Raw genomic sequence first — 19,455 nt, 5'->3', positions numbered from 1 at the left:
CTGGAGGAGAAATGCTACACAAGACATGATTAAGCCAGTTGATAAAAATGAAATACAGAATGGCTCGAGTCACCATAAATTTACCAATGTTCCTAACTGTGATAACAAAAGGCCATGAGAGACACAGCTTACTCTCAAATAGTTGAAGCAATTATCTGAGTGTGTGTACACAGATATGTATAATACCTATGTATATACCTACCTCAGAGTATATCCAAGGAGAGAGAAAAAACAAATTTGGCAAGAAATTAATAGCTGGATCAATATGTTCAATGTATTTTTCATATTCTTCCAACTTTTTGGTAAAGCTGACATTATTTTCAAATGAAGTATTTAAGAAAAAAAGCTCAGAGATATTTTCATTTCTTTGGAGGGAGGAGAGGTAACAGTGGAGGTGTCAGAAACACTACAGATTAGATTAGGGGTGTGGAGAAGACTTGGAAAAAATTAGCACACTCCGTGCAAAAAATGTCACATTGCTTAATGCTAAATGTGGTTAAGTTCAAACCTAGTTAAACTCAATAAACTGAAAATAGTCCGTATGGTGGTGGGGAGAGGACACCGCATCGATGCACCGCGGAACCCAGCAGAGGACACTCACCAGGCTGGCGGTGAGCGACGGTGCCGACTGGCCCAGGGCCTGGCTGCGCATGCGCATGAGGTTGGACGTCTCCGCAGAGGCAGGCCAGGCCTGCCCGGCTACAGGGTTTGGAAGGAGGTACCTCCCTGTTGGGGTGAAAGAGAAGACAGGGTAAGTGGCAGGCAGAATATCACCATTTCTGTGACGACTGCAGGTCCCTTCTTGGCCATCCTTCTATACTGCTTCTGTGATTCTCCTTATATTTATTCATCGGAACCAGAGGAATATTGTTTTAATTAAGTCAGGGGATCCAGTCCCAAGTTCTGATCCTGATTTCCCACATTAACCCAAGGAAGCCTCTCCAGCTCCAGCATGGGCAGCTTTCAGCAAGGGCAGGATACAGCATCTTGTGACCTCTGCCTATCCCACAGGAATTTGCAGAGCATACAGAGCATACACACAAAGCACCATCAGCATCACAGAAGTAAGTCTGCACTTACAAATGCACTTTTTAAATATCTGATGTGAAAAATGATCTCAGGATCAATGAGAAAAGAGTTGACAGAGTAGAGCTCATGACCAACCAAAGGAAGAACTAGAATTCTCTCAAGGTGAAATGGAGCTGGTGCCTCATTCTTGAAGCTTCCCTCTTTGAAGAACTGGTGGTCATCCAATCAGGCCCACAGGACACACATGGTATCCATTCGCATATGTCAGTGACATCAATGTAGACTAGGTTCACTGAGCAAGTTATATCAACCCTGAAATCTAATATAGGTCTATGTCTTTAACAGTCAAACAGGTGAACCAATTCACATTATGTTACTTCCTCAGCACAAGGACTAAACTAGATACCAACACACAGGAAATAAGGTTCCTTGACTTCAGGGAGTTAGGATGGACGTGAATATTCATGTAGTAATGAAGCTCAGCTAAAGTAGAAAACGTCTGATTTTTCTGTTTCGCATGAATACTAGCACAATGACTAGCCATAGTAGGTGCTCATTAAGTATCCCATGAATGATTAAAGAACAAGTGGGAGGTTCTTTTCCCAAAAGACACATTGGCAAAGAGAAAAGATGGCAGGCAACCCACAGAACCTCATTCAAGGTTTTGGGCGGGGGGGGGGGGGGGGGGTTCCAGCCAGATATCAGTCAGAAACATGAGGGACTGCAGCACATGTGGCTGGGTGCCCTGCAGCAGAAGCAACATCTGGATTTCCTCCAACAGACCTGTTCCTTGTAAAAGAGCCTCACTCTCTTACTTCAGCCAACAAGCTTATCCCACTGCTTAATAACTGTTGCCATAGATTAACTGATTTACTAGCAATGTACATGGTAACCACTGGCACTACCAAAGAACAGGAGTGAGCTACCGCTCCCATCACAGTCCACATGACAAGGTCTAATGCTTTCATCCCAGTGCTCTCAGAAGTTTATATTTTAATTGCAAAGCACACAATTTCTTACTTTGCCAAATTGCTGTTTTGCTATATTATAGAGTGAAAGCACACATTCTACAGAAAACAAGATTTGCTTTTGAGATCTTCACCCTGCCTCGGTGACAAATGAGGAAGGAAGTTAGCCAACCTTTCCGTGCCTTGGTTTTTCCACCACTAAAATGGGGAGAATGGGACTGTGTAAATTGTTGAGGAGATTAAAGAATTTTCTAAGTAAAGCACTGAGTAAACCTTAGATACTTAGCCCTAAGAGTAGTAAAAATGGTAAGTATCTTTTCCTCTTGGGTTTGGTTACTTTTTATTCATAAGCAGGAAGTGTAAACATATATATAAGGGAAAAAACTCACCTATAATCACACTAGGGAAAACCACTATCAACATTTCAGTGATTTTCTACCAGGCTTTCTTTCTGTTACCTCCGTTTGCTTGCAAAAATGGAATCATACTGATTTTTGTTACCTGCTCTCCCCAACCCCACATAATAGATGATGACCTTTTCCAAACAAATATGTATAGAAAATGCCTATTAATTGAAGCATAAACTCTATCACTGAAAATTCAAATATAATTACCCTCTGTGATTCTGGCCACCACCTCAAAAACATTCAGCTCTATTTTTATGCAGGAAAGGTGACAGAATTGGAAGTCGAGAATTTTTTTTCTTGCCTTTTTATTTTTTTTTATTTTTTTTAAAGTTTTATTTATTTATTTATTTGAGAGAGAGAGAGAGACAGTGAGAGAGAGCATGAGTGAGGAGAAGGTCAGAGGGAGAAGCAGACTCCCCGTGGAGCTGGGAGCCTGATGCGGGACTCGATCCCAGGACTCCAGGATCACGACCCGAGCCGAAGGCAGTCGCTCAACCAACTGAGCCACCCAGGCGCCCTTTTTCTTGCCTTTTTAAAAATATGAACTAAACTCTGGAATAAGAGGGCCTTTGGGCAATCCACTCCCTTTAGATCCAAAAGCAGGACATTAATAAAGAAGGACAGGAAAACTATAGACTGCATTGAAGAAAACTAAAATCAGTATTACATGAATAAATGATTTAATATAGAAATATCTTTGAAGGACATCATTTGTTAAAAATATACCGATCTCCATAATCAGAATCCATAGATTTCTTTTTCTTTTGACCCCTTCTATTTCATTTCCTAATATTTTATGTTTCTATTTTCTTTGTTCATATTTCAGAAAGAAGCCTGAGAGAAGGTACAGAGGCTATGTGATATAAAGGTTTACATCATGAAGAAAATTAACTTTGGCCTCACCACTGTTCTGCCCCAGAATTTTCATTTTAAAGAAAACCAAGGGTAGATACAAAAACAGTTGAAGAATTTAATGTAGCAATGGAAAAATTTAGAAGGCAAACATTTCAGTTAACTGGATAATTCTATACATCAGTCCTTTTTTTCCTTTTAGGAGAAAGTAATTCTTAGACTCTCTCCCTATGACCCTCCCTGATGTGAAAAAATAGGTATCTATTTCTCTATCCCTAGTATCAGGTACAGTACCTGGCCCTTAGTAAATGCTCAATAAATGTGAGCAGAATAGAAACAGGGACAGTTCTCAAATAAATCTTCAGTGTAGGAAATTCATATGCTAGGATCCTTGCTCAGGGAATCCAGCCCCACCTCAGATGGGAAGTCAGACTCAGAACAAGCACTGAGGAAGGAGGGGGGTGGACACAAGCGACAGAACCACTTCCCTTCCCTCCATACAGTTTCATTAGTTCTCACAGGGCACTCAAAAGCAAGCAAAGACCACGGCTAACAGGACCCCTATGTGTCCTCTCCTCCAAAGTCATTGCTGACCACCACCGTACATTTTATGTGCTACTGTACCATGTCTAAGTCTCTTCTTGGCAACAAGGCCTGACATGTGCATTATCAAAGGAAAACCAAGTGCAACACTAAAGTGGTAAGGACAGATATTAATCAGTAGTAATGACTGCAAAAGGAAGAAAGGACTCCAGTGTGAATTGAACTCACCTTCAATTTGTACACAATCACTGAGTGTTTTCATAAGAGAAAGAGAAAGTAGGACAGGGAGCCAGTGGGGGCTCAGTCGAGTCAGAGGAGTGAAAAACGACACAAGGTCCTGCAGTGTAACTGCTACTGGGCCAGCTCTGTCTGCCAGCTGACAATTACCAAATTCAGACTCTACCCTCCCACAGAGGCTGGGAGAAAGAGACCCGATATGTTCGCCCCAACAGAAAAAAATTTTGACAGCCCCGAGTTTTCTCAAGCAGGCGCTTTAAGAGAATGAGGGTCATGCTAAGAAGGTTGCCTTGAGCTGTTAGAACCTATGCTAGTGTTTGTTTGTGACTTTACTGACCAAGTCTGAGGCCTGGTTGAGAAGGAGGCTCAGAGGAACCTGGCGAGACTTTGGTCAAGGACAGACTCTCCGTCAGGCTTCCACTCTTTTATTTTGTCACCAGACCCCAACCCAAAGGAGACATTTTGATGTTCAATAATTGATCAGTTCTGGAATTCAGTTTGAACTAAGTTTTTCAACTTAGTCCATATATTTACCTCATAGTCTTCAAACCCAACAGGATATAAAACAGCGAAAGTTGCCAGTCATGTTACGATTGATACCACCTAACTGCTGAGTGCCAACTCTGACCCCCCCACCCAGCAGCGATTACATCACTTATTCACGAACTTCCCCAAGTCTGTTTCCTCAGCTGGGCAACAGGGGTAAACTTACAGGGTGTTCCTAAAATCTAAAAAGAAAAAACATCATACCATGGACATTCAGTAACAACAACTTAAAAAATAAGAAACACAAAAAGCTTTCCATGACACTGTATATGATAAGGGGAGCAAGAAATAGACTTCCGTGAAGCCACTGGAAAAATAATTAAATTAGAAAACACACACACACAATGAAATATTTATTATCCTATCACTGGTTAGATTTTAAATGTCATTATTCTTGCATGAGTCTTATCCTTAGGAATCACATGAATGTTACAAATGAATGGTCTGTTAGCACAACACATGGGAGGTTTTTATTCCTGCCTAGACCCCCATTAGTGTTAATAGGGAAAAGAGAACAACAGATGGATTTAAGGCAGTCATTAGAAGGCACTAACATCGCGCCATACTTGGTGTGACTTCATCGGACTTTATATAAATTTGCTTTCTGATGACTACCAAGAGCCTCTAAAAAGTGTGTTGCAGTTGTATTCATGCATCATTTGCTGCTTACAATTTAAGAAAATTAGCATCTGTCAACTGCATTATTCAGCTGCACAGGGTGGAAATTAATGGATAATACCATTCTTAATTTCTTGTACAAGAGGTGAGCTTGCCTACCAATCTGGCTGCTTTATTTTAATATCAAATTGAGCTTGCTGTTACAGCTCGAACTGTGGTCAGCTCTGTGCTCTCTGGAAACACATTTATAAAATTCTGATATGTTTATTACAGCATTTATTACATATATCCTACTGACATAACTAGAAATTGAGAGGCAATAAATAGAGGTCCATATCAAAGCTGAAATCAGTTGGCCAGATTGACGTAAGAACTTGTCAGGCTTCCATTATGGAGGTAGGAATTGCTTGAATGAGCTTTTTATATTGGTTATTGTTACTGTTTTGGTCACGGGGCCTCTACTTAACAGAGTGGAAGATATGCAGCCTTTAAAGATTATATAGTAAAATAAGTAGATTACTGAGCCTAGACCCAGACTGCACCTTGGTTCTATAAAGGCTACATAAGGTCTCTTTAATGGGGTGTGTTTTCCTTTGTTTCTACCCTGTATCCCCAGAAACAAGAAGACCTCATAAATGCATGCTTTCAAAAATGAAATACATGCTTTCAAAGCCCCCCAAAGCATGAAGTATCCCTCTGAAGTAGCAAAATACCAGGTCAGCAATAATTTTAGCAGAATCGCTATATAAAAAATTAAATACAGCCTCTGGAGAACTACTTTATCATCAGGGAATAATGGTACCTGACTAGATTTAAAAGCTTCCAGTAAAAAAGTTCCTTATCACCTGAAGGGCAACACAGATTTAGCAGTCAGTCCACAGTCTTACACTTTGGGTGAGTTCTCGTGGACTACAAACAAGCCATCCAAGGGAAAATAAGACCTAGTAACTACTAACAAAGCTGTCTTCGGATAGGGCTTCAGGCACTCAGGCACACATAAAACTCTGAAAAAGTTTGTTTACCAGTCTAAGGCACCAACCAGGAACAAAAAGGAAGTTGAGGCAGCGGCTGTGTTGCTCTCCATGGTTGCGGTGAGGCGGGGCTCAATCCCACCTCTGGGTATACAGAGAGAAGAATTAAAAGCAGGGACCTGAACAGGTATGTGGGCACCAAGTTCACAGTGGTATTACCCACAAGAGCCAGAGGGTGGAAGCAAACCAAACCTCCACTGAGAGAGGAGTCGACTGAGAGATGCTGTATATACATACAAAGGAGTACTGTTCAGCCTTAAAAAGGAATGAAATTCTGACACACGCCACAACACCGGTGAACCTCCAAGACATGCTTAATAAAATAAGGCAGACACAGAAGGACAAATATTGTATGACCCCATTTACAAGAGGTTCCTGGAATGGCCAATTTCACTGAGACAGAAAGTATAATCATGGATACTGGGGGCTGGGGAGAGAAGGGAGGAAACCTATTTACTGGGTACAGGGTTTCAGTTTGGGAAGATGACGAAGTTCTAGAGATGGCGGGGACAGTCGCACGACGTTGTCAATGTACTTAATGCTGCTGACTTAGGCACTTAAAAATGGCTAAAATGGTGAATTTTGTTATGTATATCTTAAAACACACACACACACACGCAAGCGCGTGCACGCACACACACACACACACACACAAACACCTTCACTTGCTTAGCTAAAACTATGCACCTTCCTGAGAAAAAAATAAGTCTCTTATACTGTCTAGGAGGCATCTACATTAAACTACAGCAGCACATGCTCTTGCAAATTACACATAAATAACTTGAGCCCTTGGAATCATTTACGAATCAGAGGAACTGGGTTTTTCCCAGAGCGCTCCTGGATTTAGAAATGAAGAAAGGTTAAAGGCCAGGAGAAGTCATTGGCTGAAGCCGGGGAGAACGCATGAGTCAGCAGCCGCTGTCCTCAAGTCTATTCTATCATCCTCAAGATGTTCTTCTCTGCTCCACTGCTCACTCCCAAACACTGGTTTCCTCATCATAGTGACTGTCATCCTCCCAGCAGTTAGAGTTTCCCTTTATTCATCTTCAGCTGCTACTACAACACAGAGACATGGTTCCTTCCATCTTCCCTCTCACATGGGTGACTGACTTCCAATTTCTTGTCCCACTGCAAAAGAATAACTATACCTAGACAGCATGGGCAATGCTGCTAAATCATTCTTCTTAATGGCACAAATAAATATAATTTGAGAAACCAACAGACCTGTGACCAGAGAGCGAAGTTCACTGACTCCTATACTGAGCTGCTAGTCTTGCCTTAAAAGGAGAAAAAAAGGGAGGGGGGTGTTTTTACTTGCACAAGGCAAGTCCAAAGTATAGCCTTGATCCTAAGCCTTAAAGACATCATTGGCTCCTAAACAGGGATCTCTAACTGACAGGGGAACTGAACGCTGAATGGAGAGAGTGTGCATGCCTTCTGAGAGGCTGGTCGTCAAAGCATGGGATGCCATCTGGACAGCAAGGTCTGAACCCAACTAACATCACGATGCAGCTGTCTCCAAACCTCGGTTCTGCTGCATGACTCAAATGCGATGGAGATGCCCTGCCGCACTATGTAGAATACTATCATCAGCATTCTGTATTTTACAAAGGATGGCAAGGCTATGATATGAACTATGAGGGCCTCCTGAGAAAGTTTACAGGACACTTTAGAAGAAAACTTGCAGCAAGCAGAGCAGGCAGCAGAAAGTAAGAGTGGACTGAGCCCAGACTGGGTACATGACGCAGGTTTCAGGAAGCCGCAAAAGGCCAGTTTCGCACCATGAGAGCACCAGGGACTGTGGACGAGTACCAGCATACTCATGTCTACATTAGAGAAGCCAAAGCCTTTGGACAAACCATCTCTGGCTGCCACTGCCACTATCAACTACAGCTGAAGTTTCAAATCCAAAGTAACTTCAGTTGTGGGCAATACAGTAACATGATTCAAAGGTACTCTCTTGGGGTGCCTGGGTGGCTCAGTGGGTTAAGCCTCTGCCTTCAGCTCGGGTCATGGTCTCAGGGTCCTGGGATCGAGCCCCACATCGGGCTCTCTGCTCAGCAGGGTGCCTGCTTCCCTTCCTCTCTCTCTCTCTCTGCCTGCCTCTCTGCCTACTTGTGATCTCTCTCTGTCAAATGACTAAATAAAATCTTTAAAAAAAAAAAAAAAAGGTAGTCTCTTCACCCTCAATCACAGACAGCCACCATGTTGCCCTTGGCATTTTATGATAAAATGGGAAAAATGCCAACACACTACATTTTTAAATGGTTCAACCTGAATCCATACTTAGCAATATATTTGTTCTTTTTCCTTTCTTTTGTTTTCCCTCGGGTTTCTCTTTAGAAGGCAGTATTTCTTCTCATCCACCAAGATGACCACTCTCAAACTCTAATATGGGAAGATACCAGGATCAAATGAATACAGGAAACAGAGCTTGGTAAACTGCAGTGTTTCTATTATTACAAGTACTCACAACACCCAGCAAATTCTCCTGCTCTGCAGTGAGACCCAGCCCTAGCCAGCAAATCCCTGCGGCACCTCCATCCCCAAAATGTCTCCATTCAGATGATCACTATCTGAATTTAAAATTCTTATAAAAAAATAACACGATGCTTTTGCCCTAATCGCTAGCTGTATAGACCAAAGGCTAATGGGACAACTTAAAATTAATTTTTAAACAAGTATTAAACAGAGCCTACTCTAATGAGAACGTGGTCACAAGAATCCGACACCAAGTGGTATGGCTTGGAATGGCTGTCTGTGTGACGGTACCCAGGAGCACGGTGGTGGCCGTGTCTAGGCAACGCTGGGCATAGGTCAGAGTTAACATCTGCAATCTGGCCTCCCTCTGTCCACGTATTGAAATATAATTCAGCAGAATGAATTGCTAGACATGCCTAACCCCCTGGGAAATGACAGATATTGATGAATGCTGTTGGAAAGATATATGGAAGGAAACGGCAAATAAATAGAACCATTTTTTCTCAGAGTCATTTTGCAGATATGTGGAGCAGCTGTTAAACTACTTGTCAAGCTTGCTGTTCTCCCTTCCTCTTGCTCCTTCCCCTTCCCCATCTGCCTCCAGACCTTTCTAAAACCCCCAGGAGGACCAGAATCTTGTATGCTTCAAAACACCAACCAAATGAGTAGGAGTCATCCCCACCTCCTCTGTCACACTCTGACTTCCCAATCCAGTAATATGTCCAATTCTTCCCAAAATATCTTCCAATCTAAACATGTTCACTGCCCTCCTCTGGGTCCTGGAAATAGGTTCCATGTTTAAACTCTTCAAAGTGTTGAATTCAAGTCCATCACCATTTAGCCCCAGTCACGAGGCTGAAAGCCAAGATTCACCGCCTATGACCATGTGGTAGCTGCGTGGCCTTGGTCTGACTGCTTACTCTCCTACACCCCAGTTTCCAGCACATGTTCTAGAGAATGGAGATGATGGAGCAAGCCCAGACTGTGACTGTGGGGACTAATCAAGAACGTGAACAGAGAGCCTCTCAGACCATCTGGCAAAGAGGAGTCCGGGGATAAACAATGACTTAACCCATCTTCTTTCCAGTGCAGAACTCCTCTTCCCACCAGGGAATTCCTCCTCAGCATCGTCCTCAGAGAGGATCAAATTCTCTCCAGCACAGGGCACTTTGGGAAGAACTGGTTCTCATTCCTTCATCAAATGAACTCAAGAGCCTAGAGGGAGAAACCAGTCACACACAGGTCTGCATCCTGGTTTCCCCATTTATTAGCTAGAGAACCCTGGTTACATAATTGTTCCTCTCTGAGCTTTCTTTTCCAATCTCTAGTGAGGATGATGGTAAGTAACAAGTGTCAAGTCCCCAGCACAGTGTGAAACACACAATTTGTGCTCAGTGGTGGTTTAGGTCCCCCTCCAGGATGCTTTACCCAACTTGCCATCATGGGCATTGAACGCATACTCCAAGGCACTGCTAGCCCTCCTCTTCCCCATCATACCACTTGTTCCTATGTGGCTCCATGCACAGAGTCCCACTTATTGTAATACACACCACACCATGCTCTCTCCAGTGTAAACTCTGTCACCTGGGACTGAACCTCATATGTGTTTGCAGCCTTATGTCACATCCCAGATAACAAAGCTACCAAATTTTTACATGATCACAAACTTAATGTCTGTGTATAGTAATTCTCTACTCCATCTCTCATTTGTATTTCTACCAGGGTTCATATTTTTCCATTACCATGTGGTTCCACATTGCCTAGAAAAATACTCAAATTTGGTTCAATCATTAGCTCTGTAACAATAATGGCAAAGACTCAGCAGCCTTACTGGTCACCTTTCTTGGCTTTGACTTTCACTTCTAAAACTCATCTCCAAAGAAGTCCAACACCTCCATGAAACACTGTATCCTTTCAAAGTAAACTGAAAACATTAGACAATTAGTACTTACCATCTTGCTTTAGGAGAAAGTATGAATCCTACACAATTACATTCGTTTGCACAGTAGGATGCTTAAATTGACACACCCAAATGTCCCTGGCAGCCCCGGGATGCTAAACATTTCTAACAACTGCCCTACATCTAAACAGAGGCCAAGGAGGAGCTAGCCATCAAGAGCTTTACAAGAGAAACAAGAAGAACAAAAGCAGCCACAAGGGGATAAAACAAACTCTATGTCACAATCCAAGCAGAAATCTCCAGACAAGTCTGAATTTCCCAATAAGTTCTGTTTACCTAAGAAAACTTTTATATACACAGCCTAAGTCACCTAACAATGTGTTTCCACATATATTTATTTGGAACAGTCTAGTTCCAAGCTGACATTTATTCCAAACAGATTTCAAATTCTTCCTCTTCAATAACCATGTCTACACTTTCTGAAGAAACTAGTATTTTTGTCTTCAGAGATGTTTGTTGATGCTGGTTAATGAGTAAGCAAAAAAATCTAGGATACAACGTGTGAAATGATTCTTCAAAACATACCATCTAGTAGACCTCCCCAAGGGATTCTGAAAGTTAGTTTGTTAAAGACCCCATTTCCAGGGATAGAGACCTCCACCAGGGAGTGCATAGCCTCCTCTCTTTCCTTAGTAGTAACGTTAATGTCCCTCCTACCTGGTTTAAAAGCAACAAAATCTAAGGAATAATGTTATCCAAATTACATTCGATACCCCGAATTAAGCTCCAGCAAATCACTAAGTGCTTTCCAAAACCTAACACAACACTGCCCTTGTTTTTTTGTTTTTTTTTTTAATATTTTATTTATTTGACAGACAGAGATCACAAGTAGGCAGAGAGGCAGGCAGAGAGAAAGAGATGGGGAAGCAGGCTCCCCGCGGAGCAGAGAGCCTGATGCAGGGCTCGATCCCAGGACCTCGATCCCAGGACCTTTGGTTCATGACCTGAACCAAAGGCAGAGGCTTTAACCCACTGAGCCACCAAGGCGCCCCGGCTGCCCTTGTTTTTAAGAAGAGAAAAATTAAAGCCAGGGTCATCCTCCTGATTGCCTTAGCACTGCTTAGAAATTAATGAGAGGCATAGGGTTGGAATTCACCCCCTCATTTCTGGTCTATTCCTTAGTCACTGAGTTCTTCTGAAAGCTTAGAGGGCATTAAGCAGCCTTGAACTCCAGGGTCAGTTCTTCATGTTTTGAAGTAATAGTATCACTAGACTAGTCAGCATTCCTTTTTTAAAGAATTCAGCCATGATTACAGGGAAATCAGTGTGCTCGTTGCTGAGGTAGAGGAAGGTAGCCATTTGGTTGTTCCAGTCACCCTCCAAATAACCATCTCTCAAGACTGACATTCTGATCATTTTCTTCTAACAGTTCTATTAAATGCACTTCATCTCCCATGACATGAATCCACAAGAGAGGACTACAACTGTTGAAAGGATGGCAACAAGGTTGTATACAGCCTTGCATATATCAAAGAAGGTATCATGTACCAGATCTGCTTGGTTGTCCACAAAGACAGGCCTGTCTCTGAGGGTCAAAGAAACCATAAGAAAAGGATATTGTACTAATATCTATGTGCAAGGCCTCTAAAAACTCTTGCCTTTCTCACCATGCATGTCCCTATGAGACAATAGGTCCGAGAAGGCCTAGGTACAAAACCAGTCCAGTCTCTACTGAAAGATGTTGCAAATAAAAATATAAGATGCCTAAATACATTTGAATTCAGATAAATCTGAATACATATGCCCCAAATTTTATATTGGACTAAGCATACTGAATATGTTATTAATGGTTTATCTAGTATGATTAATTGGGTGTCATGCATTTTTATCTGGAAATTCTATTTACTGAGCACTTAACATTTGCACTGCAGGAAACTTGGCTTTGAGGATACAAGGAAAAGTTCCTGGAGGAATTTATCAGCTAGTAAAAGGGATGATAGGTATACCAAAATAGAAAATGTAAAGTGGCCACTCCTCTAAGAAGAAGGCAACGTAAGCAATGGAGGGGGAAGGAGGTAGCTCAAGTAGGGCTGCTGAAGAATCAGCAAGTGATATGAAGAGGTGTTTGGAATGGGATTTGAATGTTGCAGAAGACGGTGAGTTTCACTTCCCTGTTTTGCACACCTAAGTAGGCATCTCATTGCTGTGAGGTTTTTTTGCTTTTGTTTTTGTTTCTTTAAGATTCCATTTATTTATTTGAGAGAGAGCACAAGCACGGGGAGAGGCAGAGGGAGAAGCAGACACCCTGCTGAGCAGGGAGCCAGACACTGGGCTCAATCCCAAGACCCTTGGATCATGACCTGAGCTGAAGGCAGATGCTTAACAACTGAGCACCCAGGCACCCCTTATTGCTGTGAGTCTATATATGTATTTGGGACATATCATTTTCCCTTTTTTAATAAATTGTTTATATATGCTGCTGCCGCCAAAACCTAGTGTAATGGAGCACAGCAGAACAAAGAAATGCTTTAGCACTGACATTCCTGGAAACCAAAGCAAACACAGTGGGTGACCCAACTCTCACTACTTAGCCGAAAAAAGAATTCAAATTTATCAGACTAATTTAACTCATTTTCCTTGTTCTGACCCAAGAGAAATTTGCCTCAAAGTTTTTAAAGAAAAGGCCACTGATTGACAAACATAATTGTTCCTGTCCGCTATAGTGAAAAAAGGCAAAACTAGAGGTGCATCCTAATTATGGGACACTGAGTAACGATAGAGGGCACACAGCCATGCACACATGCGTACATGTCAACACACACTGCGTTAAGGTCCGTTATTTTACATACATACATTTCACAGGGACTTGAATGCTGGGAACTCTGTCACCTTATGCAAGATCCTTCAAGCCTAATCTGGTTCGGGGTTCATCATTTAAGGTGGGAGTGATTCTACCTGTGTTCTTGTTCAGAAAAAGGGGAACCACACATTTCCATAATACTGTACTTTCTTGTTAAAAGTTTCACCTGCAGCAGTGAACAAGTAAGTCAGCAATGGGTTAAAAGCAAAGCAGAGACTGACCCTCCAGCTCTCCATTCTGGCGCTGGTGTGAGGCAGTGCACCTGACACAGTCAGAGAACGGAGAAATGATCTGGCTAGGCAGACTTGGGAAAATAAATGTGGCTCTGACAATATGCGTTGATTAAGTACTTGAATGACAATGGAACATGACAATGACAAATGCAGGCTACCACCACCAGAGTCATTAATATAGCAGAAACACTAATTTTTATAAATCTTTAAACTTCCCGGTTGGTGGCATTTGCATTTCTTTGCCTACTCTTTCCACTGCAGCGTTGTCAGCTTCGTTTTCCACTTCCACCCAGGAAGTTAAGAAAAAGGTCTACATTCTTAATCTCTGATTCGCCACTGAAAACGAGTTTTGAACAGAGATGGATAGGTTTCAGCAGCTGATGACAGGACATCATTGGAACGCTCCTCTAGAGAAGACAGTGGGCTTCCGTGCTCAATAATGGAGCAAGTATTTATGTGAGAAGGGAGAAAAGGAAGGTAAACTAGTCTCTGCAAAGACGTCCTCCTGCCCCTCACCTTGGTAGCTAAAATTATTTACTACTCAAACTCAAAGGGACTTGGAGACTGTCTGATCCAATCCACTCATTTTACAGATGATTAAATTAAGAACCAGAAACCAAGACAGGCCTCACGTAGAGCTGTCCATCTGACTAGAATCTGGGCCTCTGACCCCCATTTCATGATTCCTATCACATCCTGTAACAGCAGTACACAGCATATCAAGATGCTAACTCCACCCAGCCAACTCACTTGCGTTCCATCTTTAAACCCTATTCAGTGTAACCCACGTATCCCATTCTCTTCCTGACATACGTCTCCCCTAATCGTGACTGCATCACACTCAACTACCAAGTGTTATCCAGAGGGTTCCAGCACACGAGAAGTGAGCACCCTGCATGCACCTCTGTACAGATGCAGTATGGTTTCACTGTATAAGTTAAGAAAACGTCCCCAGGAGAGCCACTGACCCACACCCAGCTGCATGCAGGAGCTCCAGGGTGGCAAGAAATCTCCCTGGCCTTCCCCAACCTTCTTGCCCCCTCCCTAGTAATTCCAGGAGGGCTCTGTGTGGGATTTAACAGGCAACAGTGATTTTCTATTACTTCAATTTGTATTTCATATTCTTAACCATAGTATAACCAATTCAACTTTTGTGGCTTCCTCACATATATGGTGAAGTGTCACAGGGACTTAAAACCATTTCATCTTTTATAGATGATGCATATAAGGAACTGAGAGGATAAGCTTGGAGGCTGCACACTTTTCAGAACCTGAAAGTAGACAACTCATAAAGGATAAGAAAACCATGTCCAGCCATGCAGGCCTCAGTCTACCCTATCGGAACAAAACAGAATTTCAGGGATGTACACAAATACAAAACCAGTGGAGAGAAAACAAAAAAGAACATGAATGCGTCCATTCAAAAAATCAACTCCTTGATAAAAATGCCCCCAACACCCCCCCAAAAAATCAACTTTCTATTCTAAAGCAAATTTGAAGAACAAACTACTTGAATCTTTGATGTATGGATTCAATAAATTCAGATTTCTCCCAAGAAGAACCAAAATCCATTATTTATAGAACCACACTAGAACACAAGAAATATGGGGGAGATATTAAGAGAGCAAGAAAGGAGGAAGGGGGAAGGAGGAAGTCTAGTGCTTTGTGGATCTTGATGTTCATCTACCTTTCATTTTTTTCTGTAAAGTTTCTTCATTAGCTTGATACAGAGAGCCTCCTTATCTATTTAGACACACACAACTTTTAAAATAATACCAGCAAAAACTTCAAAAGACACTCTTCCTTGGTGTACTTCAAAGACGTTCAGGTACAACATTTGATCTGCCACACCCACCACACCCAGGAAAGGGTGGAGCAGGTGAACTTACTTTGCAAGTGAGAATGGTTCAATCCTAGTATTCAGCTGATTTTCCTACCCTAGCAACCTTCAAATTCTAAGTCAACAATGATTTAAAGCCCACGTTATTTTTGCTCTGTAGAAGGCACCTCAAAAAGCTTAAGAGAAATGGAGTCTTCTTTTTTTTTTTTAAAGATTTTATTTATTTATTTGACAGACAGAGAGATCACAAGTAGGCAGAGAGGCATGCAGAGAGAGAGGGGAAGCAGGCTCCCTGCTGAGCAGAGAGCCCGATGTGGGACTGGATCCCAAGAGACCTGAGCCGAAGGCAGAGGCTTAACCCACTGAGCCACCAAGGTGCCCCGAAATGGAGTCTTCTATCAACATCTTAATTACTACTCAGAACTAATTTTTTAAGTCCTTCGAACTCAATCTGATACGAAACCCATCAAATGGCTTTCTGATGAGCCAGCTCTGCTGACATAGCATGGCTCCCAGCACTCTCTGGAGCTCATACCCCTTCAAAGCTAACAGCCTCACCTCTCATCTGACTCTCAGTATCAGAAAACCACGTCAGGATTCTTCAAGCCCTCATGTAGACTCATCCCGTAATTAATTCTCCCAACATGCCTGACATCATCACCTCTTTGGAAGGCTTCCATGGTACCGAAGACCTGAAAGAACTATTAGAGTTTCAAGTAGGTCTCTGCAACCTGGTTCTGAATAAGGTGGCCACATGGTGGTTCCTAAGCAGCAGGTGACCGGGGGCCTGGGAACCACCTGATGATCACCCTGTTAGGGGGAAGCCATGACTCCTGAGCCACAGCAGAAGGCTCCCTGACAGAGGGCCACTGGGAGGCAACATCTGCCAAGGGAACTGGCCAACAGCAACAGGCCCCATTAAGTAGAAGTCTCTGGAGGTTTTCCTACTCTAACAAGGAGAAATCATACAACAAAAATACACCACGAGAATCATCTTCTAATTAGAGCGCCTGGATACCAACAAAATATCCAGATATAAATGGACATGGAAGTGGTGAAGACAGCGGTGGTTTTAAAGGCTACTTAAAAGCCAGCACTCTCAACCAGGAAGAAGATGCTAAAGGAGTTGCCTCTTAATAGCCTAGCAACCCAGAAGAATGGGTAGACTTCCTCCAGTTTCATTAACTACTGTTGATGAACTAACAATTTTACAAGTTCTAAAACAAAACAGTAAACCAACCTAAAACAATGCCTGCTCCCAGTTATATACCTTCAGCCTGGAGATTTTTTAAAACATTAGCAAATAGCAAAACAAACAGAAATAAACATTTTTTAAAAATAAAGATTTTTCAAACATTGACAAATGGCAAAACAAACAGAGGCTTTTAAACCAATGCAACCTTAAGTAAGAATTATCTGTGGATCTGGGGTTTTCTCCCTGGTGGCCGAGAGCCAAAAACCCAAACTGAAAGCATCACAAGAGAGCATCATTTACATCGACTGTAAATGTCTTTGCCCTTTAAGAGTTTCAAATTTTGCCAGATTTCAAAATATTAACATTTCATTCATCCTCCAGGGCCTGGTTAAGTCCAACTCAGCCCACTCCATGCTTAGTCCCCAACACAACCACACGCCCAGGTCCCCACTTACAGTCCTTTTAAGCTCTCTTTGACTCCACCTCTGAGCAATTCCACTAAACGCACCAGAAGTTCACTCATTCTTATACAGCTTGGCTCCACTCTCCCCCACCACTGTCTTAAACAACCCTCAACCAGGCCTCTCTGCTTTGTTCTGTGGAAATACTATTCTTGGTATACCCATTTCCATAGTGTCTTAACCTTTTCCTCAAACATGCAGATAGCCTTCACTTTTGATTCATGACCTCAGACCTTAAATCAGTTGTCAATGCTTCCAAGCAATTCTATTACATTCATAGCTCTCCTCCTGTTCTCCAAGACCCTATGACTTTCTTCCCTACTCTATGCCCATATGACCCTCCTGATCACTACCCGGGGTCTCCTAACACATTGACAAAGGTGAAGCCACCAAATCTATTAAACTACCTACTTTTTATTAAGCAAATTAATTGAAAACAGTGATATGGAAAGGAGACATCTAAACACAGAACTTCTTACTCTCAAGATACATGTAGATTCACATGAAGTAGGAAGAAACAATACACAGAGATTCCAGATACCTTCTACTCAGTCTTCCTCACTGGTAACACCCTGTAAGACTACAGGGTACTATAATCATCAGTAGAATGACACCAACACAGTCAAGATCTAGAACATGTCCAACACCAGAGGATCCTTCATGTCGCCCGTTTATAGTCACACTTACTTCCCTCCACCTCCCCCTCCTTAAGCCCTGGCAACCACTCACCAGTTCTCAACTTCTACAACTGTGTCATTTCAAGAATGGCATACACAAATGGAATTAAACAGCATGCTTTTTTATGCAGTCTAATTCCCTGGAGATTAACCAAGCTGTTATCCCCATCAACAGTTCATTCCTTTTTATTGCTGAATAGTATTCCATGATATAGCTGTACCTAGACTACCAACTTTTGCATCCTTTTGCTCCTCCTTCCTCCTGTTTCAAGGGAGGAAGTGTCCCTTTGCCTATAAAAAAGCCAACATGTGCTGCAGATACGTTGCTGGATTCCTCCCAAAGCACTTCCCTTTGGCTATCATCTCTTTCTTCGGTAGCACACCAACACCTGACAAACATGCTCACATGGACCCACATCAAGAGGTCTCCTCTGAACCCTCATACCTTTCCAGCTCCCACCCACATCTCTAGTCCCCCCTTGATATTTACTAAATATCAAGGCTACCCAGAAAAAAGTCTTATTTTATGTAAATTCACTTTAATCTCAATTCTTTGTCTCGCCCACCAAGCTAAGGAGGCATCTAGGATGAGAAACCCATGAAGCTCTATGCAACACTGAAACACAAAGGCCTCCAGGTTAATTTTATTTTTATTTTTTTTAAAGATTTTATTTATTTATTTGACACAGAGAGATCACAAGTAGACAAGAGAAGCAGGCAGAGAGAGAGGAGGAAGCAGACTCCCCACAGAGCAGAGAGCCCGATGCAGGGCTCGATCCCAGGACCCTGGGATCATGACCTGAGCCGAAGGCAGAGGCTTTAACCCACTGAGCCACCCAGGTGCCCCTCTCCAGGTTAATTTTAAAGAAAAAAAATGTTTTCTAGGATTGTGCTGTTTGTTTTTCCCTTTCCCTCTTGAGGTAAAATCCCCTCTGAAATGGTTTTAAAATTTTTTCAGATGTCATTCCAAACCAATTACCATAGTCCAAGAAAGAAAAATGTCTCTATATTCCCTCCCCTCCCCACCACCCACCCCAGGACAGAAGACTGGATCCTAACTGTGTTAGAAATTCTAGTTCATGCTATCTACAAAGTTGGTTTATTACTATTGGATTCAACTTACAAACACATACAGATTCTTCTTTGTTTTACATTCCAAACAAGCCATGATGTTTTGAAAAACACGACTTTCTTCAGTAGGAAAAGGATCACACCTTTTCTGACTATTAGGGCTCCAACATACATCCCAGTTGTGAGATTCAGGACCAGTATTCAGGGCATTCCTTTGCCTGTCAAGAAGCCAGGACGCAAGATCCTTCTCTCAGGAAGATGATCTCTCCTTCACTGTTCAGCTTCCTTATGGTGAACTGTCAGGCACCTTACCACATATTTCTGACTTGACTTAGGGGTCTGTACAATGATTAGAATAATGCTCCTCTTACTCATTAGGGGGCTCCAAAGCTCAGTCAGTGTTTACAGGATGATTCTGGGTGCCTATTTAGCAAGTTGCAGGCCACGAAGAGAGAAAATACCATTTGCCTCCAAAAAAAAAAAAAAAAAAAAAGATTTTTTATTTA

General features: G+C 42.3%; 1 protein-coding gene across 6 annotated transcripts in view; it reads right to left on the bottom strand.

The window, feature by feature from the left end:
- MAST4 (microtubule associated serine/threonine kinase family member 4) overlaps positions 1–19,455 on the bottom strand; it is a 568,037-nt gene that overhangs the window by 392,410 nt on the left and 156,172 nt on the right. For all 6 annotated transcript variants that reach the window (XM_047728882.1, XM_047728886.1, XM_047728883.1 and 3 more), the window contains exon 3: positions 602–726. In XM_047728882.1, coding sequence (XP_047584838.1) covers positions 602–726 — 125 coding nt within the window. The remainder of the gene's footprint in view (positions 1–601; positions 727–19,455) is intronic.

This window comes from Lutra lutra, chromosome 5 (genome assembly GCF_902655055.1).
Source record: "Lutra lutra chromosome 5, mLutLut1.2, whole genome shotgun sequence".
Classification (NCBI taxonomy): domain Eukaryota; kingdom Metazoa; phylum Chordata; class Mammalia; order Carnivora; family Mustelidae; genus Lutra; species Lutra lutra.
The sequence above is the reverse complement of the archived record's forward strand: the minus strand, read 5'-3'. Positions and strand labels throughout refer to the sequence as shown.